The following is a 26,809-nucleotide window of genomic DNA, read 5'->3' as shown; positions in this document are numbered from 1 at the left end:
TTTTATGTATTTATATGTTTTAGTCTAATCTCAAGGTCTGTAATCTACTTTGAATTTAACTTCATGAATGGTTTGAGATACAGTTCCAATCTCTCATTTTTATGTAATCAACCTTCAATACAAAAGTGGAAAAATAAAACAGAAAAAGGAAATAAATCAAAGAAACTTTTAAGAGCACATATTTTTTCTCTTTTTTAAAAAATGTATTTTAACTTTTGATTAAAGCACTCGGGTTTACAGATTTATTCATAGTTGAGTTTTAGACATACATTATTGCAGCGCTGATCTCACCACCAACACCAGCTTCCCTCAACCTCCGTTCCCAGGTTCCCTTCTGTATCCCCAGCCCCTTGAGCCTGCCCTCTTGACAGGCACCTTGCTAAGTTCAGTTGTTAAAGTTTGGGTCTCTTGATTTCACTATTGTTTTCTCTGGCTTGGTTATTTGGCTCTGTCTTACCTTAACACTACCCTTGTGCCTTAATCCCCTAATCTCACCCCTGTTGCTTCTCATCTGTCTCACTCCCCCTACTCTCCATTCTTTATTCCCTGTACTCTGGGGCCAGGTTGATCTGGGCATCCGCCTCTCTTTAAAACATTTCATTCCATCATCTAGTTATTCTGAATACCACATATAAGTGATAACATCCTTCTTCTTCGGGTTTACTTCATCCAGAACGATGTCTTACAGTTCCATCCATGTTGCCATGAGCTTTGTGGTTTCATCAGTCCTTACAGCTGTGTAGTATTCCATGGTGTGTAGAACCACATCTTCATGATCCACTTATTTGTCATTGAACACATAGGTTGATTCCAAATCTTAGCTGCTGTGCTGAGTCCTGCAATGAATTGTGGTGTGCATGTGTCCTTTTGAATGAATGTTTTTCCGTCCTGGGAATAGATACCCAACAGTGGAATAGCTCAGTCATATGGAGGCTCAATTCTGAATTTATTGAGTGCCCATGCATACTGTTTTCCATAGAGTTTGGACCAGACAGCATTCCCACCAGATGACCACATCTCTGCCACATTTTTTATATGACTACCTAGTTTTACCAGCACCATTTGTTGAAGAGATTTTCTTTGTTCCACTTAATATCTCAGCTCCTTTGTTGTAGATTAACTGCTCATAAACCTGGGGGTCTAACTTAGGACTATGTTCCATTGGTCTGAGAATCTCTCTCTTTCAGTACCATGCATTCGATCACTACTGTTTTGTACAATTCAAAGTTGGGAAATGCAGTACTTCCCATCTTTCCCACCCTCTCCCTCCCTTGGGTGTCCATTCTTTTTGATAGGCCATTTCCACAAGGTCTCAGGGAAAAAAATATTTTTTTTAGTTAGGCAAAGACTCGTTTTACATACAAAATCAAATATAATGGTCCATATAAAATATATTGATAAATATGAACTTTTTCACAATAATGTAACTCTTTGTATCTGTTATAATGACTAAATTTTTAAAAGGCTGACCATCCTGAATGTTGACAAAGATGTAAATGAGCATGGACTGTCATACTTTGTCACTAAGAATAAAAAATGGCACAGCAACTTTGAGAAACAGTTTAGTAGTTTTGGTTTGAGGCCACCCCTGTTGGTGCTCGGGTTCTACTCCCGTCTTTCCGCTTGGGGTATCTTAAGTGATGCCAGGTATTGAATTTATGTCTCCCATATCCAAATCGTATGCTCAGTCTACTGACATATCTCTTCATTCTGTTCATTCTGAATAATTTATTTAAAAATTAAATAATTTTAAGTTTTGGACTGAAGTCCTAGCTAATGCAACACTGTCCTCCTGTTGTTCGTCAATTTGCTCGAGCGGGCCCAGTAACGTCTCCATTGTGACACTTGTTGTTACTGTGTTTGGCATATTGAATACGTTACAGGTAGTTTGCCAGCCTTTGCCGTGTGGGCGAGATCCTCTCGGTAGCTTGCCGGGCTCTCAAGCTCTCCGAGAGGGGCGGAGGAATCAAACCCGGCTCGGCTGGGCTGGCTGTGTGTAAGGCAAACGCCCTACCGCTGTGCTATTAAGAAATGGAAATCAAAGTCATGCAGGGGGGGATGGGGGTGGGAGGGATACTGGGATCACTGGTGGTGGAAAATGGGCACTGGTGGAGGGATGGGTATTTGATCATTGTATAATTAAAACCCAAGCAAAAAAGTTTGTAGCTCTACAACTGTACCTCATGGTGTTTCACTAATAAAAATTAAATTTTAAAAAAAGAAATTATAAATTAAAACTCTTTTTGTTTGAATACGACATAATTAGTTAGAAAATCTGAGAGAATCTGTTAGGGGCTGGGACATGATTCAACGGAGTGGAGTGCATGCTTTGCTTGGGGGAGTACCAGGTTTGAGCTATACGATGAATCCCCTGAGTAGCACCAAGAGTGACCTCTCAGCTCTGAGCTAAAGTAGTTTCTGAGCACTACTTGGTATGGCATAAACAAACAAGTTATTTTAAAAAACAACCTCGTAGAATGAATAACCTATTATAACAAGGCGGTTCACTATATAACTCTCATCCTGTTATTCATTGATTTGCTCAAGCAGGCACCAGTAATGTCTGCAGTCGTCCTAGTCCTGAGATTTTAGCTGCATCTCCTTACTCGTCCTTCCCAGCTGTGCTGCATTGGAGGCTCATTCAGGGTCAGGGGAATGAGACACATCATTGTTACTGTTTTTGGCATATCAAATACACCACGTAAGCTTGCCAGCCTCTGCCAGGCGGGCAGGATACTCTCAGTAGCTTGCTGGGTTCTCTGAGAAGGAGATCTAGAGTATAAGAGGTCTCGCAGCCGCATATGCAGCCATGCACTTCTGGGAGCTTCGTTTTATAGTCCCTCGATTTTGGCCATTGATGAAATTTCATGGCGCCCGGCGCATGGCTGTGGCTGGGTACTGGAGGTCTGTGGCTGCCGGGGCTCTGCTTGGGGCGGGGAGGGAAACTCAACCCGCCCCCTTCCAAGTGGTTCTGGTGAAAACAGCCTGGAGCGCGGGCAAGAGACTTTGCATCGCTCTCTTCTAGGAGCTATGTTTTATAATCTCTGGCTCTTGGCTGTTGATGGATTTCATAGCGGCAGGGGCAGTTTGTGGGTTTAACTGCGTAGCTACTAGAAAATGGGGGATCTGTGTAGAGGAGGCCCAGTACCCATCCGAGCAGGCTTGGAGATCTCAGCCCCAGGACCCATGCAACTGGGTTCCTCTGCAAGTTTCTTCATCCTTGAAGCTCGTAACAAGGTGGTTATATGAAGTTAATGTCCAAAACCACTGTCCTATATACCATTAGTGAACAGGGAGAATTTTATGTATACACAGACAAACAGTATCAGGGCTAAGGAGATGCTTCAAAGTTCAGTTCTGGTCCATGCTCTCAGAATCACGCTCCTTTTTGTGTTTCACATACACATCTGGTTGTGGTGATGGCAGAAATCACTTCTGGCAGCAAGGATGAAAGAGAGTAGAGCCTCTAGACTCAAATAGTTCAGCTGCCTGGTTTGCAGTTTTTATATGTGTGACATGAGGGATTTGAACTTACAACCACTGGCTTGCAAGGCAGGAACCTTAAGACCTTCCTTCAGGGCAAAGCAATGCTTACTTTGGTTCGGTTTGGTGTGTTTTTAAAAATAATTGTGACCGGGGCTGGAGTGATAGTACAGCGGGTATGGTGTTTGCCTTGCACGTGGCCAACCCGGGTTCGATTCCCAGCATCCTATATGGTCCCCCGAGCACCGCCAGGAGTAATTCCTGAGTGCAGAGCCAGGAGTAACCCCTGTGCATCATCGGGCATGACCCCCCCCCCAAAAAATAATTGTGACCATTCCTAGGGTGCTCTGGTGCCATCAGAATTACTCCAGGCACTGGTTGGGGGTGGGCAGAATCAACAGGTCAGGGATGAAACCTGGGACCTTACACATCCAAGATCTGTACTCTGCTCCTTACACTTTGTACCTGCCTGTCAATTTCTTTATCCACTCATCTGTTGTTGGGGACTTGGGACTGTTTGAAGATCTTGACTCATAAATAGCACTACAGTGTAAATAGGCGTCCATTTATCTTTTGAATTATTACTATCCTATTATCTAGACAATACCGAGGAGTCGGATTGATGAATTCCATGGTAGTTCTGTTTTTAACTTATTTGATATATCTCCATGCTGTTTTCTGTAAAGGCTAACCAGTTTACATTCGTACCTATAGAATGTATGTGATAGTTTCCTTTTCTCCACATACCTGTCAATACTGCTTGTTTCAGGCATTTTTTGCTATAGGCATTCTCACTGGTGTGAAGTGATGTCTCATAATTTCCCTGACAGTCAGTGTTAATGAGCTTTTTGCATGTACATGTTGGTCATTTGTAGATACTTTTTGGAAAAGAATCTGTTCAACTTTTCTCCCCATTTTTGGATATTTTGTTATTTGTCATTGAGCTTTATGAATGCTTTATATATCGGGAATAGTAGTCCTTTCATGTGTGGTGGTGTAAAAATGTATTTTCTCCATTTGATTGTCTTATTATTTTAGCAATAGTTTCTTTCATAGTGCACAGAAATTTTAGTTTGATGCTATTTTATTTATTTCTGCTTTTTTTCCCCTTGCCAATGGAAATGAATTATTGGCACACTTCTGAAGTTAATATCATAGTGTGTTTAACCTATATTTTCTTTCATGGATTTTATGAATTCAGACCTAATATCAGGTTATTTAATAAAATTTAAGTTGGGGACCGGAGCAATAGTACAGTGGGTAAGGCAATTTGCCTTGCACGCAGCCGACCTGGGTTCTATTCCCGTCATCCCATATGGTCCCCCAAGCACCACTAGGAGTAATTCCTGAGTGCAGAGCCAGAAGTAACCCCCTGAGCATCACGGGGTGTGACCCAAAAAGCAGAAATAAATAAAATAAATTAACTTTTGTGTATGGTGTGATATAGTGATCTATTTTCCTTATTTTGCTCATGGCTAAACCAATTTTTATAGCATGATATGTTTAAGTAGCTTTTCTTCCTCCACTTACCGTTCTTGACACTTTTCTTGTAAAATCTATCTTATGTCAGAGGAGTTACTTCTGGGGTAATATATCATTTTGACTACTGTGACTTATCAGCATAGTTTGTTTGTTTTTGTCTTTGGGTCTCATCCAGGGCTGCTCAGGGTTTACTCCTCCTCTGTTCTCAGGAATTATTCCTGGAAGTGCTGGGGAATTATAAGAGATGCCAGGATCCAACCCAGGTTGGCCATGTGCAAGGCAAATGCCCTCCTTGCTGTACTTACTGTCCAGCCCCAATTAGCATAGTTTAAACTCTGGGAAAGTGATACTATCTTCTTATCCTCAGGATTGCCTTAGCTATTCAGGGGCTTTTGTGGTTCTCAGAAATTTGAGTAGCATGTGTGTGGATTATTAAGCTAGCTATCCTGGCAAACAAGCCCCCGCATAGTTCTTGTTCTCATCAAGCTTCAAATGCTGTGCAATTGCTATAATAAGGAAGACTTTGTCTGAAATGATAAGAGTAATTGCAGTGAACAGTCATTGGGTCAGAGGATAAAAGAAAGAAATAAGAAGATACCTGGAAACAAATGATAATAAAGACATAAGCTAACAGAGCACATGGGACACGGCAAAAGCTGTACTAATTGTGGAATTTCATAGCAAAATAGGCATTAATCAAGAAATAACAAAAGGCTCAAACAAAAAATCTAATTTCGTGTCTCAAGAAGCTTTAAAAAAAGCCCAAAGTAGAAGGGAAGTAATATAAATTAGAGTGGAAATTATATATAAATCAAAGACATAAAAGATCAGCGAAACTAAGTTTTTTTTTTTTACATAATAAAAAAACCCCTTAGCTAGACTCACAAAGAAAACTATAGATGGAAGGGACTGGAGTAATAACGCAGTGGGTAGGGCATTTGCCGACCCGGGTTCGATTCCCAGCATCCCATATGGCCCCCTGAGCACCACCAGGTGTAATTCCTGAGTGCATGATCCAGGAGTAACCCCTGTGTATCGCCGGGTGACCCAAAAAGCAAAAAAATAAAAAGAAAGAAGGGAAACTATTATGAATTGGACCAGAAATGAAAGAAGTTACAACAGACACTACTGAACTAACAAAAGTCACTAATATGGAGAACCTAGGAGAAACAGATGAATTTTCAGAATCCTATAACCCCACAGGACTGAATTAGGAGGGTGTAGAAAACCTAAATAGGAAAACTACTGACATGGATTAAAGTAGTAATTAAAAATCTCCCCCAAAATAGAAACAGAAGTCCAGGCAGGTAAGTGGTATAAGTTCTTCCAGATATTTAAGAATGACATGCCTATTCCTTTTCTTAAGTTCTTCTGAAAGTAAAAGAATGGGAGTTTTCTCAGTGTGTACATTGCCCTGAAATCAAAAGCAAAGAGAGACATCACTAAAAGATAAAAATACAGACCTAGATAATGTCGATGGAAAGATCTTCAATAAAATATTAGCAAATCAGATTAAACAATATATGAAACAGATCATATGGCACAATTGAGTGGGATGCAAGGATGATTCAATAGTGTAAGTATAGTAATCAATATAAAGAAAATATAAATATAATCAATATAAAGAATATAAAGCGAAGTAAAAGTCACAGGATCAAATTAATAGGTAAAGAGAAAGCATTCGACAAGACCTAACACCAATTTAAGAGAAAAACCCATAGGGTCAGAGAGATATTGCAAAGGATAGGGTGTTTGCCTTGCATGCACAAAACTGTTCTGAAGGGCTTACCCTGGCTCTGTATACAGGGTCTCTCCTGGTGGTGACTTTAAGTGGTGCCAGGGATCAAATCTGGGATAGAACCCAGGTGGGCTGCATGCCCTAAAAATAACCCTCCAGCCTTCAACAGAATAGGATAGAAGGAATTTCTATTAGGATATTTTTAATAGGATAGATATTAGGGCTGGAGCGATAGCACAGCAGGCAGGTTGTTTGCCTTGCATGTGGCCGACCTGGTTTTGATTCCTCCACCCCTCTTGGAGAGCCCGGCAAGCTACCGAGAGTATCCCGCCCGCATGGCAGAGCCTGGCAGGCTCCCCCTGACGTATTCGATATGCCAAAAACAGTAACAAGTATCACAATGGAGACGTTACTGGTGCCCACTCGAGCAAATCGACGAACAACGGAAGGACAGTGCTACAGACAGTGCTACAGATACTAGGGATTTCTAATAGGATAGAAGGAATAGGGTAGAGAGAAATATTTTCTTCAGTGTAGAAAGGATCATATATCACAAATCCATGGCTAACATCACACTCAGTGGCTTTCACTCAGTTGAAAGCCTTTCTTCCATATGAGCCAGCAGTTCTGCTCCTGGGGATCCTAAGAACACAAACATTAATTTAAAAAGATATTTGCATGCCAATTTGCAGTAGTTAAGATCTGGAAACAACCCAGGTGCCCAGCCCCAGCTAAGTGAATAAAGAAATTGTGGTATATTGATCATTTAATCTTTGATAAGGGAGCAAAAAATAGGAAAAGTAGCTAGGATAGCCTCTTCAAAAGGTGCTGGAGAAACTGGGCAGCTACATGGAAAACAAATGAACTCAGACCTCTTTCTAACACCATGAACAGAAGTTATATAAGCATGGATTAAAGACCTCAACATCAGATCTGAATCCATAAGGTAATAGGATAGATAATAGGATTAATAGGATAGATATTAGGGCTGGAGTGATAGCACAGCGATATATATATATATACAGTATGAGTATTCAATATGCCAGACACAGTAACAACAAAGTCTCCAATGGAGACGTTACTGGGCCCGCTCGAGCAAATCGACGATCAACGGGAGGGCCTTTACCTTTACCTTTACAGTATAACCACAACAATACCGTCCATGACATTAAAGCCAAAGGTGTTTTCAAAGATGAAACAACACTGACCAAGTGGAAGCAAAGATAAACAATTAGGACTACAGTAAATTAAGAAACTTCTGCACATCAAAAGAAACAGTGACCAAAATACGAAGACTGCCCACGGAATGGTGAAAACTTTTTACCCAATACCCATCTATAAGGGGTTAATCTCAAAAATATATAAGACACTGGCAGAAATTTACAATTTAGAGTATCTCTTATGGAAGTTTCATAGACATAGAGTTTAAGGACCCATATGAGGGTCTTAACAAATTACAGAAGCACCATACTCTTATAGTATGGAAAGCCTCGAAATTCAGCTCACAACTAGGTTTTTATAGTTCTTCCAGTTCTTACCAGTTAAGAGTTTTTGTTTTTTCATTTCTGTAGTGCCAGTGAACCCATGGCTACATACATGTAAGACACATGCTCTGTCAATGAGGTACATCATTTTGAATTATAATAATGTTTAAGAGCGTAGTTGACACTTTGCTTTTATCAAGTTTTGGGGAGAGATGTGGCTAAAAATTTAACCAAAATCTTGTAAAGAAAGGGAAAGGGGTTTTTTTGTTTGTTTTTTATTAGTGTAAAGCCATGAGGTACAGTTGTAGACCTACAAACTTTCATGCTTGGGTTTCAGCTGTACAATGATCGAGTACCCATCCCTCCAGCAGTGCCCATTCTCCACTACCAATGATCCCAGTAGTCCTCCCACCCCCCACCCCACCTCCCCCACCCCACCCCGCCTCTGGCTGGGCATTCCCTTTTGCTCTCTCTTTCCTTTAGGGTGTTGTAGTTTCCAATAGAGGTATTGAGTGGCCATCATGTTCAGTCTATAGTCTACTTTTAGCATGCATCTCGCATCCCACGTGAGTCCTCCAAACACCCTTTACTTGGTGTTCCCTTCTCTATCTGAACTGCCTTTTCCCCAAGCATGTGCTGCCGGCTTCCAAGCCATGGAGCAGACCTCCTGGGTGGCATCTATTCTTGGGTGTTCGACTCCCATTCTTTTATATTCCCCAGATGAGTGCAGTCTTTTTATGTCTGTCCCTCACTTTCTGGCTCATTTCACTTAGCATGATACTTTCCATGTAGAACCACTCGTATGTAAATTTCATGACTTCATCTTTTCTAACAGCTGCGTAGAATTCTATTGTGTAGATATACCAAAGTTTCTTTAACCAGTCATCTGTTCTCGGGCACTCGGGTTTTTCCCAAATTTTGACTATTGTGAACAGTGCAGCCATGAACATAGAAGTGCAGATGTCATTTCGACTGTACTTTTTTGCCTCTCCGGGATATATTATTGCTGGGTCAAATGGGAGCTCAGTTTCTAATTTTTTTAGAAGCGTCCATACTGTTTCCCAAAAGGGCTGAACCAGTTGGCATTCCCACCAGCAGTGAAGGAGGATCCAAAAGGGAAAGGTTTTTTTTAATTACTATTTTAGTCACTGTGAATTACAAAGTGTTATCCATGATTAGGTTTTGGGCATACAGTGTTTCAACACCAATTTCTTTACCAGTATCCACATTTCTCCACCAAAGCTCCCAATTTCCTGCTCACCCACTAACGGGCACTTTTGAATCAATTCTTTGGCACTGTGGTTTATATAGTAAAGGTAAAAGTAAAGGCCCTCCCGTTGTTCATCGATTTGCTCGAGCGGGCCCAGTAACGTCTCCATTGGAGACTTTGTTGTTACTGTGTTTGGCATATCGAATACATCGCAGGGAGCTTGCCAGGCTCTGCTGGGCGGGCCAGATACTCTCGGTAGCTTGCCGGGCTCTCCAAGAGGGGCGGAGGAATCGAACTCGGGATGGCCATGTTGGCTGCGTGCAAGGCCAATGCCCTACCGCTGTGCTATCGCTCCAGCCCTTTTATATAGTACTGTTACTGATTATGTTATTACTGTTATGCATAACGCTTTACTGCCTTTCAGCACCTTTTACCTTTCACCCCTCCTCCTCCTGGTTGACCACTTTTCTCCATTATTTATGTAGTGTCCTCTCCCTGTTCTATTTCTAGTCTCCTATAACCCCCACCCAGCTTCCTACTTAATGTTAGAGAATATATTTTTGTTTTAATGATGTTAGAGACGTGTCATGTTAGAGAATGTATTTTTGTTTTTATGACAGCTTCTTTCACTATGAAGAATTTTGATAATTTGATGCAATTTTGTTTGTTTAATTTTGTTTTTAGTTTCCTTGCCAAGGGAGTAGAATTCCTGATGATACTGTTGAAGCCAATATCACAGAGCATTTTGACTGAATTTTCTTCTAGGAATTTTACATTTGGGGGTTTAATATGCAGTCTTTAATCCAGTTTGAGTTAATTTACTTATGTTCTAAGTGATTTAGTTTCACTTTTTTGTTTTGCGAGTGATTATTCGGTGTTTCCACACAACTTTTTGTAATGACTTTTCTATGAAAGGGAAAGGGTTTTGTTAGCTCTGCTCACACTCAAGTGGCCCATTTATTCCTCACAAAATATGAATAACGTTATTCACCATTTTACAGTAGGAAAACTGAAGTACAGTGAAGCTTTATAATTGGTCAAGATTACACAAATATTAGTAAAACAATTCACCTAAATTTTCAGTCATTGTGTTAGGGAGAATGATAGTTCTCTAAAGAAGTTTCCATCCTAATCACTTGTGATTATATTGTTACATATCAAGAAAGAATGAAGATTCTCAGATTCTCTTCATTTTAATTAAGAATATTTACAAATTGAAGATTCCCTTTCTTGGCCGGAGTATCCTCTGAGCACCTAAGCCAATGAAAATCCCCACAAGTCTTATGAGTGGCCAGCAGTGAACTGAACTGCAAGCCCCTCCATGGCACCGAAGCGGCCCCTCCCCCATAGGCACAGGGGTGGCAGTGGGCGTGGTGTCTGGGGCTGGGTGCCCAGCGAGCAGAGCCAGGGAACCTGAAGAATATTTACAAATTATCTGACCTTGAGATAAAGATGTTACCCTGGATTATTCAGGTGGGCCAATGTAACCAGCGTCCTTATAAGTAAAAGAGACTTGCAGAAGATTGAGTGACAGATTGAGGCAGTGAAGATACAGCCATTATTGATGCTTGAAAATGGAGAAATATTATTGGGGCCTGAGATATAACACAGGGGTTCAGGCACTTGCCTTACATGCAGCTGACCCTGGCTTGATTTCTGGCACAATACATGGTCCCCTGAGCACTGTCATGCGTGATCCCTCAACATGGGACCAGAAGTAAGTGCTGAGCATAGCTGGGTAAAGTTTATAAACCCCGCCACCCCCCCCCAATTGTATCACATAGAACATGAGAATCCATTAATATATTTCTTACAATTTAGGTTTTCTAAAGGTATTCAGAAACTTTTCCTAAAAAGTATACTATTCGTGGGGGCTGGAGCAATAGCACAGTGGGTAGGGCGTTTGCCTGGCAGACGGCTGACCCAGGTTTGATTCCCAGCATCCCATATGGTCCCCTGAGCACCACCAAGAGTGATTTCTGAGTGCGTGAACCAGGAGTAACCCCTGTGCATTGCTGAGTGTGACCCAAAAAGAAAAAAAAATAAGTATACTATTCATGAGGATGGACATTCTTTTTAGCAGTTTCTTCCCCTATCTTTAGGGTTAGGGCAGCAAAAGAATTAAGAATCATCCATAGTGGCAGGTAGAGTGTGGGGGATGGAGGGTGATGGGAGAGAACCTGGGGACACTGGTGCTGGGAAATGTACACTGGTGGAGAGATGGGTGTTGGAATACTGTATGACTGAAATCTAATCATGAACAGCTTTGTAATGGTCTGTCTCACAGTGATTCAATTAAAAAGTTAAAAAATCATCTCAGATGGGGTCACAGCAACAGTACAATGGCTAGTGTGTTTGCCTTGTACTCAGCTTACCTGGGTTTGAGCCCCATTATTATATGGTCTCCCGAGCCCTACCAGGAGTGACTCAGTGATGCAGACCCAGGAATCAGCCCTGAGCACAACTGGGTGTGACCCAAAAACAAAACAAGAAGAAAAAAATCCAAGAACAGTGAACACAGGCCTAGGGAGATAACTCAAAGGGCCAGAGTGCATGCTTTGTGCGGGGGAGTCCTGAGTTTGATCCCTAGCATCATCGGGTCCCCTGAGCACCACTTGGAGAGACACCTGAAGACCAAAACCAGAAGTAGCACCTTCCCCCAAACCCAGAAAGAATAAGATCAAGGAGTTGTTGGCCAGTGGATAAGATTGTACATTAAGAAGGTAATTTTTATTCAGAATGGTTGCTGACACGAAATTTTTCTCATGAACTGTTCTCCTCTCAGATCCAGTGTCTAAGACGAATGCATTTAGAGCAAAAACTTAGTGAGAATACTTTCTGTTTGGTGTTCGGATGGAGTCAGGTTACTGTTGAATGTAGAAAAGTGGTTCTACTCCAGTTTCTAAACGAAATGAAAAGTGTTGTCCTAATAGACTTTGTTTTGATGTTCTTGCTGCTGCACACAGGTCAAGTGGCAAGATGAAACAAAAGAACGAAGCCGGAGGATAATCTGAAGCCTTGCCCAAATTGCTATGAATGTTAGGAATGCCGTTCTTTCTAGCACATGAAACCTTTATGTAAAGAATGTTATGTGGGCTGTGCACTTATCTGCATATTAAAAAGGCCATGTTAGAAACAAAATGTCATAGAATTTAGAAAAGATGAGGATTAAGGTCTCCAGGAAATTAGTCTTTTGATTGCTACGGAAATTTAATTACAATTCATTATTTTACGGATAGGTATGTTTCTTTGGATCGTTTGAGGTTAAACTATGCTTAACTGAAGGGGTTTTCAAATATGAGACCAATACCCAAGGACGGTAGAAACAAGGGCCAGGAGGATTGGTCCATGGTTGGACTCGGGTTCTGAGGGGGAGAAGGCAGTTGGGATAGAGAAGGAACCACCATGACAAAGATAGTTGAAAATGAGTTCCTATCGCTCAGGATAGGAACTGTGTGCTGAAAACAGGTAAAGGAACAAACGTGATAACCTCTCAGTACCTGTACTGAAAACCATAATGCCCCAAAGGGGAAGAGAAAGAGAGACAGACAGACAGACAGAAAGACAGAGAAACAGGAGGAGGGAAGAGAGAGAGAGAAGGAAAGTGCCTGCCATAGAGACATGCTTGGGGAGGGGGTGGCAGGAGGGAACCTGGGGACATTGGTGCTGGGAAATGTACACTGGTGTAGGGATGGGTGTTGGAATATTGTATGACTGAAATCCAGTCATGAACGGCTTTGTAATGCTTTAAAATTTTTTTGTTAATGAGAAAATAATTAAAAAACTAAAAATTATTTTCAATAAAGGTGTTTTTTGATGTTGAAGTAAAGGAACAATTATAGTCAAAATACTAAAATTAGCTATTTTTAAGTATTTGTAGTATATCAGACATTAAATTTCAGCTACCACATGTATTACTAGATTACAATTTCTATATATTTTAAGTAATTGAACTATTTGCAGAGTCTCAGAGAAGTGGGCATAAATGTCTCTTCCTCTGGGGAAAAGAAATTATTTTCAGTGCCTTAAAATAAGTCTGAATACTGTTTGGAAGACTTTGAAAAGTGAACATCTGATTCCTCCATATCATAGTTTATCAGAAATCACTAGTATCCTTTTCTTTTTGAAAGTAACATATTTGTTTTTTCTTTTTCTTCTTTGATGCAAACTACTGTAATTATGTGCTTTCTGATTAATTAATTTTTGTCGTGCAATATGCAGAACCTAGATCTCATACATGCAAAACTGGTACTCTACCACTGAGCTATATTTCCAGCTAAGTAATTTCTGATTTTTTTTTGCCGTATTATGTCACCCTTTATTCCGTTCTAATCAATAACCCAAGTGATAGTAATTAGCCTGTAACATTAATTATAGTATTACATGCACCTTATGTAGTATGTGCACATTGTTGGGAAGCAGTTGCAAGGTGAATATGGCATTCCCCCTCCCCCAGCTCTACGGTCAAAGTTTTGACCTAAAGAGGAGGCATTATCTACAGTTCTGAGTGGGTTGATCACTTATCAGAATGCAGTATACCAGGCAACCAATTCTATTAGCCTTATGTTCCATCGAATTGTCAAGGGGAAATTAGATCGCTATTGTAATTTTGTTTTTTACTTTATTTTAGGATTGGGGTGGAGGAGGGTGCATACCTAATTCAGCTGGTGTTTGAGAGTTGTTCCTGGTGATGCTCAGGAGACCATTTGGTCCTGGGGCTTGCACCTGTGCCTCCTGCCTGCACTCCAGCCATGGAGCCTACAATCTTTTTGTCCCTAATTTACTGTTTTTAAAGTGATTCTGTTTTTGGTTTGTTCTCGTTTGAGGGCCATACCCCATGATGCTAAAAGTTTATTCCTGGCTCTGTTCTCAGGGATCACTCCTGACAGGGTTCAGGGGACCATATGTGGTTCCAGGGATCAAACCTTATGTTGGCCGCATGCAAGGCAAGTGCCCTGCCCTTCATACTGTCTCTCTCCAGCCCCTAAAGTGATTGTTTTATTAATTTTAGACTTTTTGAATGAAATTTCAAGATAAATCTTGCTTTTCTTTCCTACCTAAAGTGTTTTTAAAATAACCAAGGAGAGTGCAGTCTTTTAGAGATACCTACCTAAATCCCTCCCATCCAAGCACAGCGGGTAGGGCGTTCGCCTTACACGCGGCCAACATGGCCGACCCGAGTTCGATTCCTCCGCCCCTCTCGGAGAGCCCGGCAAGCTACCGAGAGTATTCGATATGCCAGACACAGTAACAACAAAGTCTCCAATGGAGACGTTACTGGGCCCGCTCGAGCAAATCGACGATCAACGGGAGGGCCTTTACCTTTACCTTTACCTTACCTAAATCCCTGGCAAGACAGGGTTGAGTGGCACTGCATCCTCGGGCCCTTGCATTGAACCCCTAGCCTGCCTGGCCAAAAATTGCCAGGATGGTCTTATGAGCCTCCTAAGCCCTGCTCGGAAGTTTCCCCACAAACACCACCACACACACACACACACAACAAAAAAGAAAAAATAGTGTTAAAGCGTCTTTAGAAGGACAAAAGAAAAATAATTAATAATGACATGGGACTCCAATGGATCAATCAGAATGAGAAATTGGGTGTTCAAATGAAATTTAAAATGGAGATTTACCTAAAATTATTGCATAGGAGAAATGGCCAAGATTTCAGGAAATTGAATATTAAAAGTGTAGAACATATCTAATTTTTTTCTAAACTTTTTACTACTGAGTTGCTACTTAGGAATGAATAGCAATTGTAAATATCAGAATAGCAACTGGAGGGGTCGGAGTGATAGTACAGCCGGTGAAAGCATTTGCCTTGCACGTGGCTGACCCGGGTTTGAGCCTGGGGATCCCATGTGGTCCCCAGAGCATGCCAGGAATAATTTCTGAGTGCCGAGACAGGAGTAACTCTTGAGCATTGCAGGGTGTGACCTAAAAAAACTAAATAAATAAATAACAGCAACTTGAGAAATAATAATAGGCAAATTTCAGTATTGGTGGAAATGCCACTGATTTGCCAGAATACCATCTGTGTATTCTGTCTTAAGACTTACATAACATTATTTTCTTCCTTTTTTCAGCTGATGAAAAATAGGCACAGAGATTTTAGAAAATTCTCCTAGGCCATTTAGATTAGATTTTCATTTGATTTCAGGCTATGTGTGTGTGTCATTTGATTTCAGGCTGTGTGTGTGTGTGTGTGTGTGTGTGTGTGTGTGTGTGTGTGTATTTTTCCCCCCAGAGGAGGGAGAGGGTTGAGCAGCACCACGTAGTCTCTTCCAGCTCTGTGCTTGGGGGTCATTCTTAGTTATAACTGAGGAACCAGGCAGTATTGGAGATCAGATATGAGCTTCCTACATGCAGTACCTGTGCTTAGCCTGTTGAACTATTTCTCTGTTCCCTTAGGCATTCTTACATATGACGTTAAATTATATTAGTTTTTTGTCATGTAATTTAAAGTATCAGGAGATCTTTTATTTTCACATTTTGTGTGAAACGTGGTCAGATATGGCCCCAAAACCAAAAAATAAAAATAGTATATGTAATTTTTGTTGAACCTTTTTTCTTTTGCTCAGGGCCACACCCAGTGGTACTCGGGCATATCCTGACTTAACATTCAGGCATCACTCCTAGGGTTCAGGGCACCATATTGGGTGCCAGGGATTGAACTCTGGTTGGCTGTGTACAAGGCAAGCACCATACCTACCCACTGTATTGTCACTCCATTTATTTTGCTCTTCCTTTCTGTGTTTATTTTCTAAGTATATTTTGTTCAATAACAATTGAAATATTTCAATAAAAATGGAATTCTGGTTTTTAAGGATACGTATGTACACACACACACACACACCCCTTTTTAAGAGTCATGTAAAAGTATACTAGAAAACCATTAAGCGCAAGGGTCACTGACAGTGACAGTGGCCCCAAAAGACTTACCTCCCATTGTTCATCGGGAGGACAGTGACAGTGACAGTGACAGTGACCCTTGCATTTAATGGTATTTCTAAGTAAAGGCCTGGGCTTTGGAAGCCTCGTTGTGCTTTGGCCACGGTTGCTGGCACAGATGGAGAGCAGAGACCACTATCTGATAAAGCTGATACTTAGAAGGGTCAGTAGCTGCTCTTCAGAGGTTAATAGAAGGAAAACCTCTTGATTTGCCAAAGGAGTCTGGGAGGAGAGCAGATGGCCACAAGAAGGGCCCTCCAGCTTACTCAGCTGCTCCCAGAAGCTTAGGGTGACCTTCTGATACAAACAAACCAAGTAGCTCTCAGAGTAATGGGACAGCATCGTTTGTGTTCCTGAATAACAATCATTCTCACATTGCATCTCTCACACCCTCACCCAGTGAGTGGGAGCCATCTGCTGCTTCTGCGCTGGCCCTGCCTGGCTGGGGTTGCTATCAAATAATATCTCTGGGAGATCAGTTCTTTAAGAGTCGTTTTCACATAGGCCTAACAGACTTTCTGGAAAGGAAATTTGTTATTTTGCATGTCTCTCCCACTGTTGTAAACCTTGGGCCAGCAACTGCTTTGCTAGGTGATAGAAAGAATAACTGCTTGTAACCGCTGAGGCCTGCCTGGAAACAGTAATTAGTTGAAAAGGTCTAATTTACACGATGCTATTTCATCAAGGCCACATTTAAGAGGAAAGCATTCTGGCTCAAAGTTAGCAAATGTATATTTCTCTGCATGTGCTTGTGTGGGCGTGCTAACGTATACGTTCCGACTATTTTTTTTTTTAATTATTCTTTTTGTAAACCACAGCATTCCTTTTCCTGGCCATTGGCTGAAGCTACATTAATTTTCATGTATCAGCACCTGCCCAGGGGCCTGGTGAATCAAAAGAGCAATAAGCAAAGTGGTTTTAATCACCCAAGCTTTCCTAGAGCCTTTCTTGTATTCAGAATTACAAAAGACTGAATGGTGTCAGAGGGCTATTCTGAGAGGTGCTTTCCTTTAGATCTTCTAGCAGATGATTCATTCACTGTGCTGAGATATTGTCTTGTACAGATAAGTTACTGAGCCCATCTTCGTTCCTACTGTGAGAGCCTCACAGAGCACTTGTCGCTTTCAGTTGCCTAGAAAATTAGACACCAGAGTTTTCTAACTTACCATTTGTTCAGGACCTATCTTTGCAGAGTTGTACTTGCAAATTACTTCAATAAAGTAGTCTACATATAATTTAAACTGAAGTCATTTCATTTATTGTAGTGGTTAAGAACACAGTTTCTGAAGATAACTGTGTTCAAATAGCTCTACTTTTTACAGGCTGTATTCATTTCATTCATTTCATCATCCTGTTAATCGTCGATTGCCTCGAGCAGGCCCCAGTAACGTCTCTTTCATCCTAGCCCTGAGATTATATTCAGGGCTCTTTAGGAGAATGAGACCCATCATTGTTACTGGTATTTGGCATATTTGGTACGCCACGGGGAGTTTGCCAGACTCTGCCCTGTGGGCAGGCTACATTCGACAGCCTGCAAGTTTGTCCAAAGTAGGAATGAGATAATAAGATGTCATAAAGAAAAGTTCGGCCGCGCGGTTCCGGGATCTGGATTTTATAGTCTCTGAGTCTTGGCCGCTGATGGGATTACACGGCGCCAGGGGGCCAGGTGGTGGGTGTGACCCCCGCCTACTGGAATTTGGAGGATCTGGGTGGAAGATGCTCGACTCCAATTCGAGTAGGCTTGGAGGTCTCGGCCCCGGAACCCGCGTGGCTTTGTCCCTCTGCCAGTACCTTCAGGTGTGCGGAGAGTGGTCTCAGCATGGTGGTGGCTGGTCCTGGAGGTCTCCGGCTGCAGTAGCCCTGGCCGGGGCGGGGAGGAAAGCTCAACCCGCTCCCCTCCAAGGGACTCCGGGAAGGAACACCGAGGCGCGGGGGCAGAGACTGCACTGCTCTCGTCCGGGATCTGGATTTTATTTTATTTACAGGCTGTATTATTTTGAATAAATTACTTTACTTCTCTAAGCCTTGTTTACCTGACCTGAAAAGGAATGATAATAGTTAAATCTTATTGTGCAGGTTTTAGATAATACACAAAAACTATTTAGATAATACACAGAAAGTATTTAGGACATTGGCATATAGTAGTCAATAAATGTTAACTAATGAAACTGATGGTGCCTTCAGGCTTCTTGATACCCCCAAATTGCCACTGTGCCTTTCAGGGGACCCTAACAATTTGGGGCCAAGTTTCCCGAGAAATTAAATGACCAAAAGTTAGGTATGTGGGAGCCATGCCCACAAACCACCTCTGGCTCAGCCTTATAAGCTCACTTATTGGCCTTATTTCATTTCATTTTTTCATTTCATCATCCTGTTATTCGTCGATTGCCTCGAGCAGGCCCCAGTAACGTCTCTTTCATCCTAGCCCTGAGATTATATTGAAGGCTATTTAGGCCTTATTTCAGAGACCAATAAATCTCAAAAGGGATCAAAAGCCACAGTTAGTCTTGAACCAGCGCATGGCTGAACAGACCAGGGTAAATCAGAGGGGGGCAGCCTGGCAAGGGGTGGAAAGACATCTCTGTATGCGATTCATTTGTGAGTCTTTCCTAGTTACTTCTTTTTGACACTTTTGTTCTTTTTGTTATCCTGAATGGGATTGTTTCCTTTATCACTTTCACTTCTATTTCATTTGTATATAGATATGCAACAGAGTTTTATATATTGATTTTGGTGCTTTAGTGTATTGGTCTTTTATTTTCAATGGAGATCATGAAAGACCTTACAGAATAGGTACTATTTGAATTGAGAATTAAGGATGCCAAGGAGAGGAGAAGGTAGCATCTAGTATGGAAAGTTCATATTCAGACATATAGAGTATATGGATAGCTTAATTAGGAATTCATAAGAATTTTAGTAAGTTAGTATGTTGAGAAATGATAGGAAATGTGCCATAAGAGATAGGACTCACCCTGTAAGAAGTTTGAATTTTATTCTGTAATCAGTTGAGCCTTTTGAAAGATTCTAAGCATTTGAATTCAAGAAATATCTTTATAATTTTTTATTCTTATGCCAGATTCCAGATTGAGTGTTCTGTATCAAGAACATATAATTAATTATTTAGTAGGAATGGCAGATTTTCTTTGTCTCTGCATCTATTGATGTGAACTTAGTATGTTTATTATTCCTTGTTATGATGGATGTATCACATTAATTGACATGTGTCTAGTGAATCATCCTTGCTCCCTGGGGTAAATCCCACTTCCTTGCATCCCCATGGTATATCCCACTTGACCGTACTGGATTGCCATTCAGAGTTACGCCCAGTGATGTTCAGAGTAATATGCAGTGCCTGCAATTAAACTGGGTTCAGCTACATACAAAGCATGTGACTTAAACCCTGTACCATCCCTCTAGCACGTAGGACATTTTTAGTTTTATGAAGCACTTTGAAAATATATATAGTAAGCATTCTCATCCCAAATTTACAGAGGCAGAAGCTGAAACTCAGGAATAAAGTGAGTGGCATAGTCAATAACAGATCCAAGCTAATTTTTAGTATAATTTTTCTCTAACATATGAATCTATTAGGATATCTGGTATAGCTACATCTGAAGAGAAGCTTCTTAGTGCTTCTTCATTCAATAACTTAGCTATCCTTGGTTATTGGAAATTATAACTTTTTCATTAATGTATATAATTTTTGTATTGGGTTTAAATATGCCTTTATAAGTGTAATTTTAAGAATATACTGTAAGTTTGGGTTTTTTTTTTAACTAACCATAATTACTGAAACTTGAACTTCAGAAAGTTTTCTCTCTGCATTTTTGGTGGGGATGGAGTCTAAGCCATACCTGGCTAAACTCTGGGTACATTCCTGGCTCAGTACTCTGAGATCACTCCTGGTGGGGGTGGCCATGGGTGGTGCCAGTAATCAACCCAGATCAGCTATGTGCAAGGCATGCACCTTACCCAGTACTATCTCTCTGGCCCTCTGTGCATTTTTCTATTCTGCAAAGTCACGTTGTAGTTCTGATATAGCAACTTCATGAGGTTTTTATGACGACTTATTAAAATTACCTAACAGCTCTGCAACATAGTAGGTATTTAACAAAAGTTTGATATTTCTCTCCTTATTCTGTCACTATCTCTAGGCCTAGCACAAGTCTGATACTTGATATCTCAGATTATTTCCAGTGACTGAATCATTAACTGATTACATATTTTTTGTAAAAGGTTATAAGAGTAAAAATTACTCTAGAATGAATTTGCTAGTGATTTTACTTATTGTATAAATTTCTTATAAATAAAGATAAGTATACTTTCATATTCTCAGCAAGTAGGCAAATGCTCTATCTGCTGTACTATCACTCCAGCCCTTAGAATTCAGTGTTTTAAGAAAAAAATGTCAGGACCACAGTAGTACAATGGGGTAGGGTACTTGACTTGCACATGTCTGACCTGGGTTTGATCCCTGATGCCCCATATAGTTAGTTCCCTGGGCCCCACCAGGACTAATCTCCAAGCACAGAGCCAGGAGTAAGCCCTGAGCACTGCTGGGTGTGACTCAAAAACAAACAAAAAAGACGCTGGTGGTGGGATTGGTGTTGAAGTATGTATGCCTATAACCCGGGTATCAATGACTTTGCAAATCATAGTTTTTTAAATAAATAAAAAATTACCCTATCCCTAAAAATGAAAATAAGTCCTTGTCTTCCTTGGTTTTCTCCCTGTCCTCGTGGCATTCTTTTGGTTTCTTTTTAGTTTAATAGCACTCTCCTTATTCTAGGTTGAATTGATAATATTTTTCAAGTTGTCTTTGCCCTAGCAGTACCTAGAACTCAAAATCTACTGCAAAGGCTCTTAACTTTTGGTATTTCTTGTTAACCTTTTTGAGATTATGATACTATTCCCTCTGACAAATATAAAATTTGTACAAATAAAAGTTTTGATATTAGTCGAGAAAGTTCTTGTACTTAAGAGTGAAGATTTCTTTTTTTAAAAAATTACATGTCTTGGGGGCCGGAGTGATAGCACAGCGGGTAAGGCGTTTGCCTTGCACGCGGCCGACCCGGGTTCGATCCTTGGCACCACCAGGAGTAATTTCTGAGTGCAAAGCCAGGAGTAACCCCTGAGCATTGCTGGGTGTGACCCAAAAAGCAAAAAAAAATTACATTAACCACAACACCCAAAAGGAGAGAGAATAAAAGGAGATGCCCTGCCGCTGAGGTGGGGTGGGGTGGAGGTGGTGAGAGGGATGCTGGGAACATTGGTGGGGGAGAATGGGCACTGGTGGAGGGATAGGGAAAAGATCATTGTATGACTGCAAGGCAAACACAAAAGTTCATAAGTTTGTAACTGTACCTCATGGTGATTCACTAATAAAAAAAAAAGAAAGAAAAAATATTGCATGTTTTAGGGCCAGACAGCTAGTAAAGTAGATAGTACGCTTGACTTGCACGAAGCCCAGTTCAGTCCCTGGCATCTCAAATGGTTCCCCAAAATGAGCGCAGCTGGATGTGGCCCAAAATCAAACCCCCAAAATGGGTCTTCCTTAAACATCACACCCGAGTTTCATTGGCTTTTGTGGTATGAAGAACTTTCACACGTACAGAAGATATTCATAAAATCATTTCTGAATTGGTAAAATCGAAGTACAAAATGAGAATCTTCATCTTTCTTACTACAGAATTTCTCAACGTACTGTCTTTGTTTCCTTAGGCTTCCATCTCAGTGGTACAGTAACTGAGCCAGCCACTACTTCGGAACCAGCCGTGACTTACAAAGTTGCAATCAGTTTTGATCGATGCAAAATCACTTCAGTGACATGTGGCTGTGGAAACAAGGACATATTCTACTGTGCTCATGTGGTAGCACTTTCACTCTACAGGATTCGTAAGCCGGACCAAGTTAAATTGCGCCTTCCTATCTCAGAAACCCTTTATCAGATGAACAGGGACCAGCTACAAAAGTTTATTCAATATTTAATCACAGCACACCACACCGAAGTTCTTCCAACTGCACAGAAACTGGCAGATGAGATTCTTTCCTCTAATTCAGAAATCAATCAAGTAAATGGTAATTATACAACATTTTTATGACTGAATATGTATTTTGTTGCTTTATTTCATGTTTGGTGCTTGGGTTACTGTGGTGGTAACATTCTTGTTCATTCTTTCCTACAACTATATTATTTAGCTCTTTGCTTCTTGTTTATCTTTTATTTTGAATTTTAGGGCCAAACCCATCAGTGCTCAAGGACTATTCCAAGTACTTTGCTATTGGTACTCAGGAGACTAAATGTGGTGCTGGGGATTTGAACCAGGCTCAGCTACATGAAAGGAAAGGACCTTAATTTCTGTACTCTCTCTGGACCTCAAACCTTTAATTTCTTAAATCACTCTGATTATCTACTTCACTAAGTTATATATTATTTCTACTTACAATACCTTCCCCCAAAGCAAAAAACTAATCTGTGTCACTTAGTGAAATGAAAGGTAAATAAGATTTCTCTTAATTGTAGTATTTTAGGAGTCTAGGGCGAGAGAGAGAGAGAGAGAGAGAGAGGGATCAGAGGGCTGAGTGCATGCTTTGCATAGGAGACCTGTGTTTGAACCCCAGCCCCATATATGTTCCCTCTAGTACCACTGGGAGTGACCTCCAAGCACCTGGAATAGCTCCTGACCATTGCCAGGTGTGATCAAAAAACAAAACCAAAATTTCAGGACTCTACAAGCATCTGTAAGTATTATGTTGATGAGCTAAAAATGGAAGCAATAGGGTGTGCTGGAAAGGAAAAGCAAGTAAGTGAAGAGAAACTATGTTCGCTTGTTCAATCAGCAAGTATACACTGAGTACTATGTGCAAGCAATTAGTGCTTATTGTTATGAGCATGAAACAGACATGGTTCCTGCTTTCAAGTGATATATAATCTAATGGAAAAGATAACTAAATCTGTGCTTTTATAATGAAGTCAGATTGTAGGGACTTGATCATAAAATATTGAAGGATTTTGAGAAGAAGAGCTATATGAGCCAAGTTTTCGCTTTGTATGTTCCATTGCATTTTGGGTATCATGCAGGGGTCTTCATATATGTTAATTCATTTAGTTTTAGATAAGTGCTCATAACTGTTTTATAAATAAGGAAATTGTTATAACCAAGAATAACATGACTTCGGAAATTAAATTCTTTTCTGTTACTTCATATAACCTTTTTATTTTAATTAATTTTGGAGGATGATTTTTGTGTCACATCCAGTGATGCTTAGGGGCTGCTTCATCCTGGTCCTGCTTTATGCCTGGTGTTGCGCGGGGGACTGTGTTGTGCTAAGGATTAAACCCAAGGCTAATGCATGCAAAGCATGTATCCAGCCCTTTGAGCTATCTCCCTGAGCCCTGCTTTTCTATTGTTAGACGCTAATGTTGGTGAGGGCAGAGAGAGAGCTCAGCTGACTGAATGTATGTGGGCATTGGGACACAGTATGATCCCCAAATGCTGCTGGGAGCAACAGACCAGGGAGTAGCCCCTGAATACTGCTGGGCGTGGCCCAGAAAGCAAAAGCGAATGGGTCCATTGCCTTGCCACACACAAGGTGTCACCTTGCCATACACAGGGCAAACACCTTAACTCATGTTATAGCATCTCTTTTAATGAAAATTAAAATGTTCTAGTGAATGTAAATAGGAACTTTTTTCTCTTTTTTTTTCATATTTTTGGGCTTTTTTAAATTTTTATTAGTGAGACACCATGAGGTACAGTTGTAGACCTACAAATTTTGTGCTTGGGTTTCAATTATACAATGATCAAATACCCATCCCTCCACCAGTGCCCATTTCCCACCACCACGGATCCCATTATCCCTCCTTCCCTCCATCCCTCCATCCCCCCATCCCACCCTGCCTCTGTGGCAGGGCACTTCCTTCTGTTTTCTCTCTCCTTTTGGGTGTTGTGGTTTGCAAAAGAGGCAATGGGTGACAATCATGTTTGGTCTATAGTCTACTTTCAGCATGCTTCTCCCATCCTGGGAGGATCCTCCCAACACTCTTTATTTGGTGCTCTCTTCTCTATCTGAGCTGCCTTTTCCCCTAGCATGTGTGGCTGGCCTCCAAGCCATGGAGCAAAATTCCTGGTACTAATCTCGGGCATTCTTGGGTGTTAGTCTCCCATTTTGTTGCTTTATGTTCCCCAAATGAATGCAGTCTTTCTGTGTCTATCCCTCTCTTTCTGACTCATTTCGCTTAACATGATACTTTCCATGTAGTACCACTTGTATGTAAATTTCATGACTTCATCTTTTCTAACCACTACATAGTACTCCATTGTATAAATGTATGTTTGGTTTGGTTTTGGGGGCATACCCAGCATGCTCAGTGTCTGTAACTCACTTTGGTCTCTCCCGGCAATGCTCCAGGAGCCATATGGGGATAAACTTAGGCCTCATGCATGCATGCACTGCAGCCCTTTGAACTATCTCTTTGGCTCCTACTTGGTTTTTGTTTGTTTGGTTGGTTAGTATTGGGTTGGGGGCCACCCCGGTGGTGTTCAGGGCTTACTGCAGACTCTGTGCTCATTGATCACTCCTGACAGTGCTTGAGGTACTACATGGAATGCCAGGGATTGAACCACATTAGGCCACATGGAAGGCAAGTGCCCTGCTCAGCCCCCTTGTCTTTTTTTAACAAAAAGATTTGAAAATTATCCTTCTTGTGAGTAAAAGAAAGCTAGAGAGACTTGTTGTATACTACAGACTTAGATCTAGTTAAAATTATTGAGCGTTTGTACGTTCATTAATTTCTAAAAGCTTTGTTTTTCTCTACAATTTGACCTTTCCATTTTGACTTTTATCACTACATATGGTCCCCAAAACACCATGGGTAGTGACCTCTGAGGATCACTGGGTGTGGCCTCAACCCTAAACCCTTATATGATCTATCTTCCCCACTATTATAGATATAATTAATTTTCATATGTAACTTGGTACTTTTTAAAAAGTAAACAGTACATAGTGTTTCTTTCCTAGCTGCCTAACAGGAATTCCTCAGATGCCCACTTAAAGTCTCATTCTCACGGAAATCTTATTTGGCCTATTTTTCCACAACTAGTCTACCAGCTCTACAAGCATAGGAACTCTGTATCTGTTTTGTTTCTCACTGTACATCTAGTATGTGGCACATAGTACACTTATTGAATAAATGAAAATGTCTTGGAAAATCCTTGGGGCCTTTTGCCAAATTCATGCTCTTTTCAGATGACCTTGATTATTTCAGTAGTCACATCAACACCTTGTAATTTCTTGCCCAAATACCCCTAATAATTGACTTGCTACCCTTTTTGTGTATCTATTCATTTTAATAATTCAGTTTCTCATATTTTGAGTTCACTATAGACCAGAAAACATTTATCCAATTTACTTTTCTCTTCTATCAAATAAACGAATAATCTTTCAGAGTTTTAGGTGACATTTGCTAACAGTAACTCTCAAGACTTTATCCTTCCCTAACCCGGTAACTTTCTGTAGTCTGCTTGTATGGTCTTTATAAACTGTGTTTAATTTATTTCACAGTAATGCCACTACCACCAACTGGGTTCAAGAGATTTCCCAGGGGCTGGAGTGATAGCACAGTGGGTAGGGTATTTGCCTTGCACGCAGCTGACATGGCCGACCCAGGTTCGATTCCCAGCATCCCATGTGGTCCCCTGAGCACTGCCAGGAGTAATTCCTGAGTGCATGAGCCAGGACTAACCCCTGAGCATAGCCGGGTGTGATGCAAAAAAAAAAAAAGAGAGATTTCCCATTTTGGGGGACTGGAGAGATAGCACAGCGGGTAGGGCGTTTGCCTTGCATGCAGCCAACCCGGGTTCGATTCCCAGCATCCCATATGGTCCCCTGAACACTGCCAGGAGTAACTTCTGAGTGCAGAGCCAGGAGTAGCCCCTGTGCATCACCAGGTGTGACCCAAAAAGAAAAAAAAGATTTCCCATTTTTCTTCATACTCCTTTAGACTCTTAGGAGTATCATTCCTCATGTTTTAGTCAGTCAGTTAATGTCTCTTAAGGAATTTGACATTAACTGGCTGACTAAAACATGAGGAATGATACTCCTAAGAGTCTAAAGGACTATGAAGAAAAATGGGAAATCTCTTGAGCCCAGGTGGTGGTAGTGGCATTACTGTGAAATAAATTAAACACAGTTAATACCCACAAGCTTCATACATTCTAGTGGGGCTGCATTAAAAAAAAAGTACTTAGATTCTGGCATATAGGAAGCACTCACTAAAAAAAAAAATAGTTGTTATTAACAAATATTCAAGGACAAAGGAGTATATTTATTTTACTTTGCCACTTTCAGGATACGAAAGAATAGGATATATTATTTGCTCACCTGGAGTTTAAATCTACATGGTCAGTGACACATATATTTGTTCACTTTATAAATATTAATTCAGTATTTTAATGAGCA

General features: G+C 40.8%; 1 protein-coding gene across 1 annotated transcript in view; it reads left to right on the top strand.

Annotated features, from left to right (window-relative positions):
- The window catches only part of ZSWIM5 (zinc finger SWIM-type containing 5), a 184,018-nt gene that overhangs the window by 113,248 nt on the left and 43,961 nt on the right, over window positions 1-26,809 (top strand). Inside the window, exon 2 of the mRNA XM_056130905.1 lies at window positions 22,070-22,426. Coding sequence (XP_055986880.1) covers window positions 22,070-22,426 — 357 coding nt within the window. The remainder of the gene's footprint in view (window positions 1-22,069; window positions 22,427-26,809) is intronic.

This window comes from Sorex fumeus, unplaced genomic scaffold (genome assembly GCF_029834395.1).
Source record: "Sorex fumeus unplaced genomic scaffold, SorFum_2.1 ptg000082l, whole genome shotgun sequence".
Lineage (NCBI taxonomy): Eukaryota > Metazoa > Chordata > Mammalia > Eulipotyphla > Soricidae > Sorex > Sorex fumeus.
Note: the sequence above shows the minus strand (reverse complement) of the source record. Positions and strands in the feature narration are given on the sequence as shown.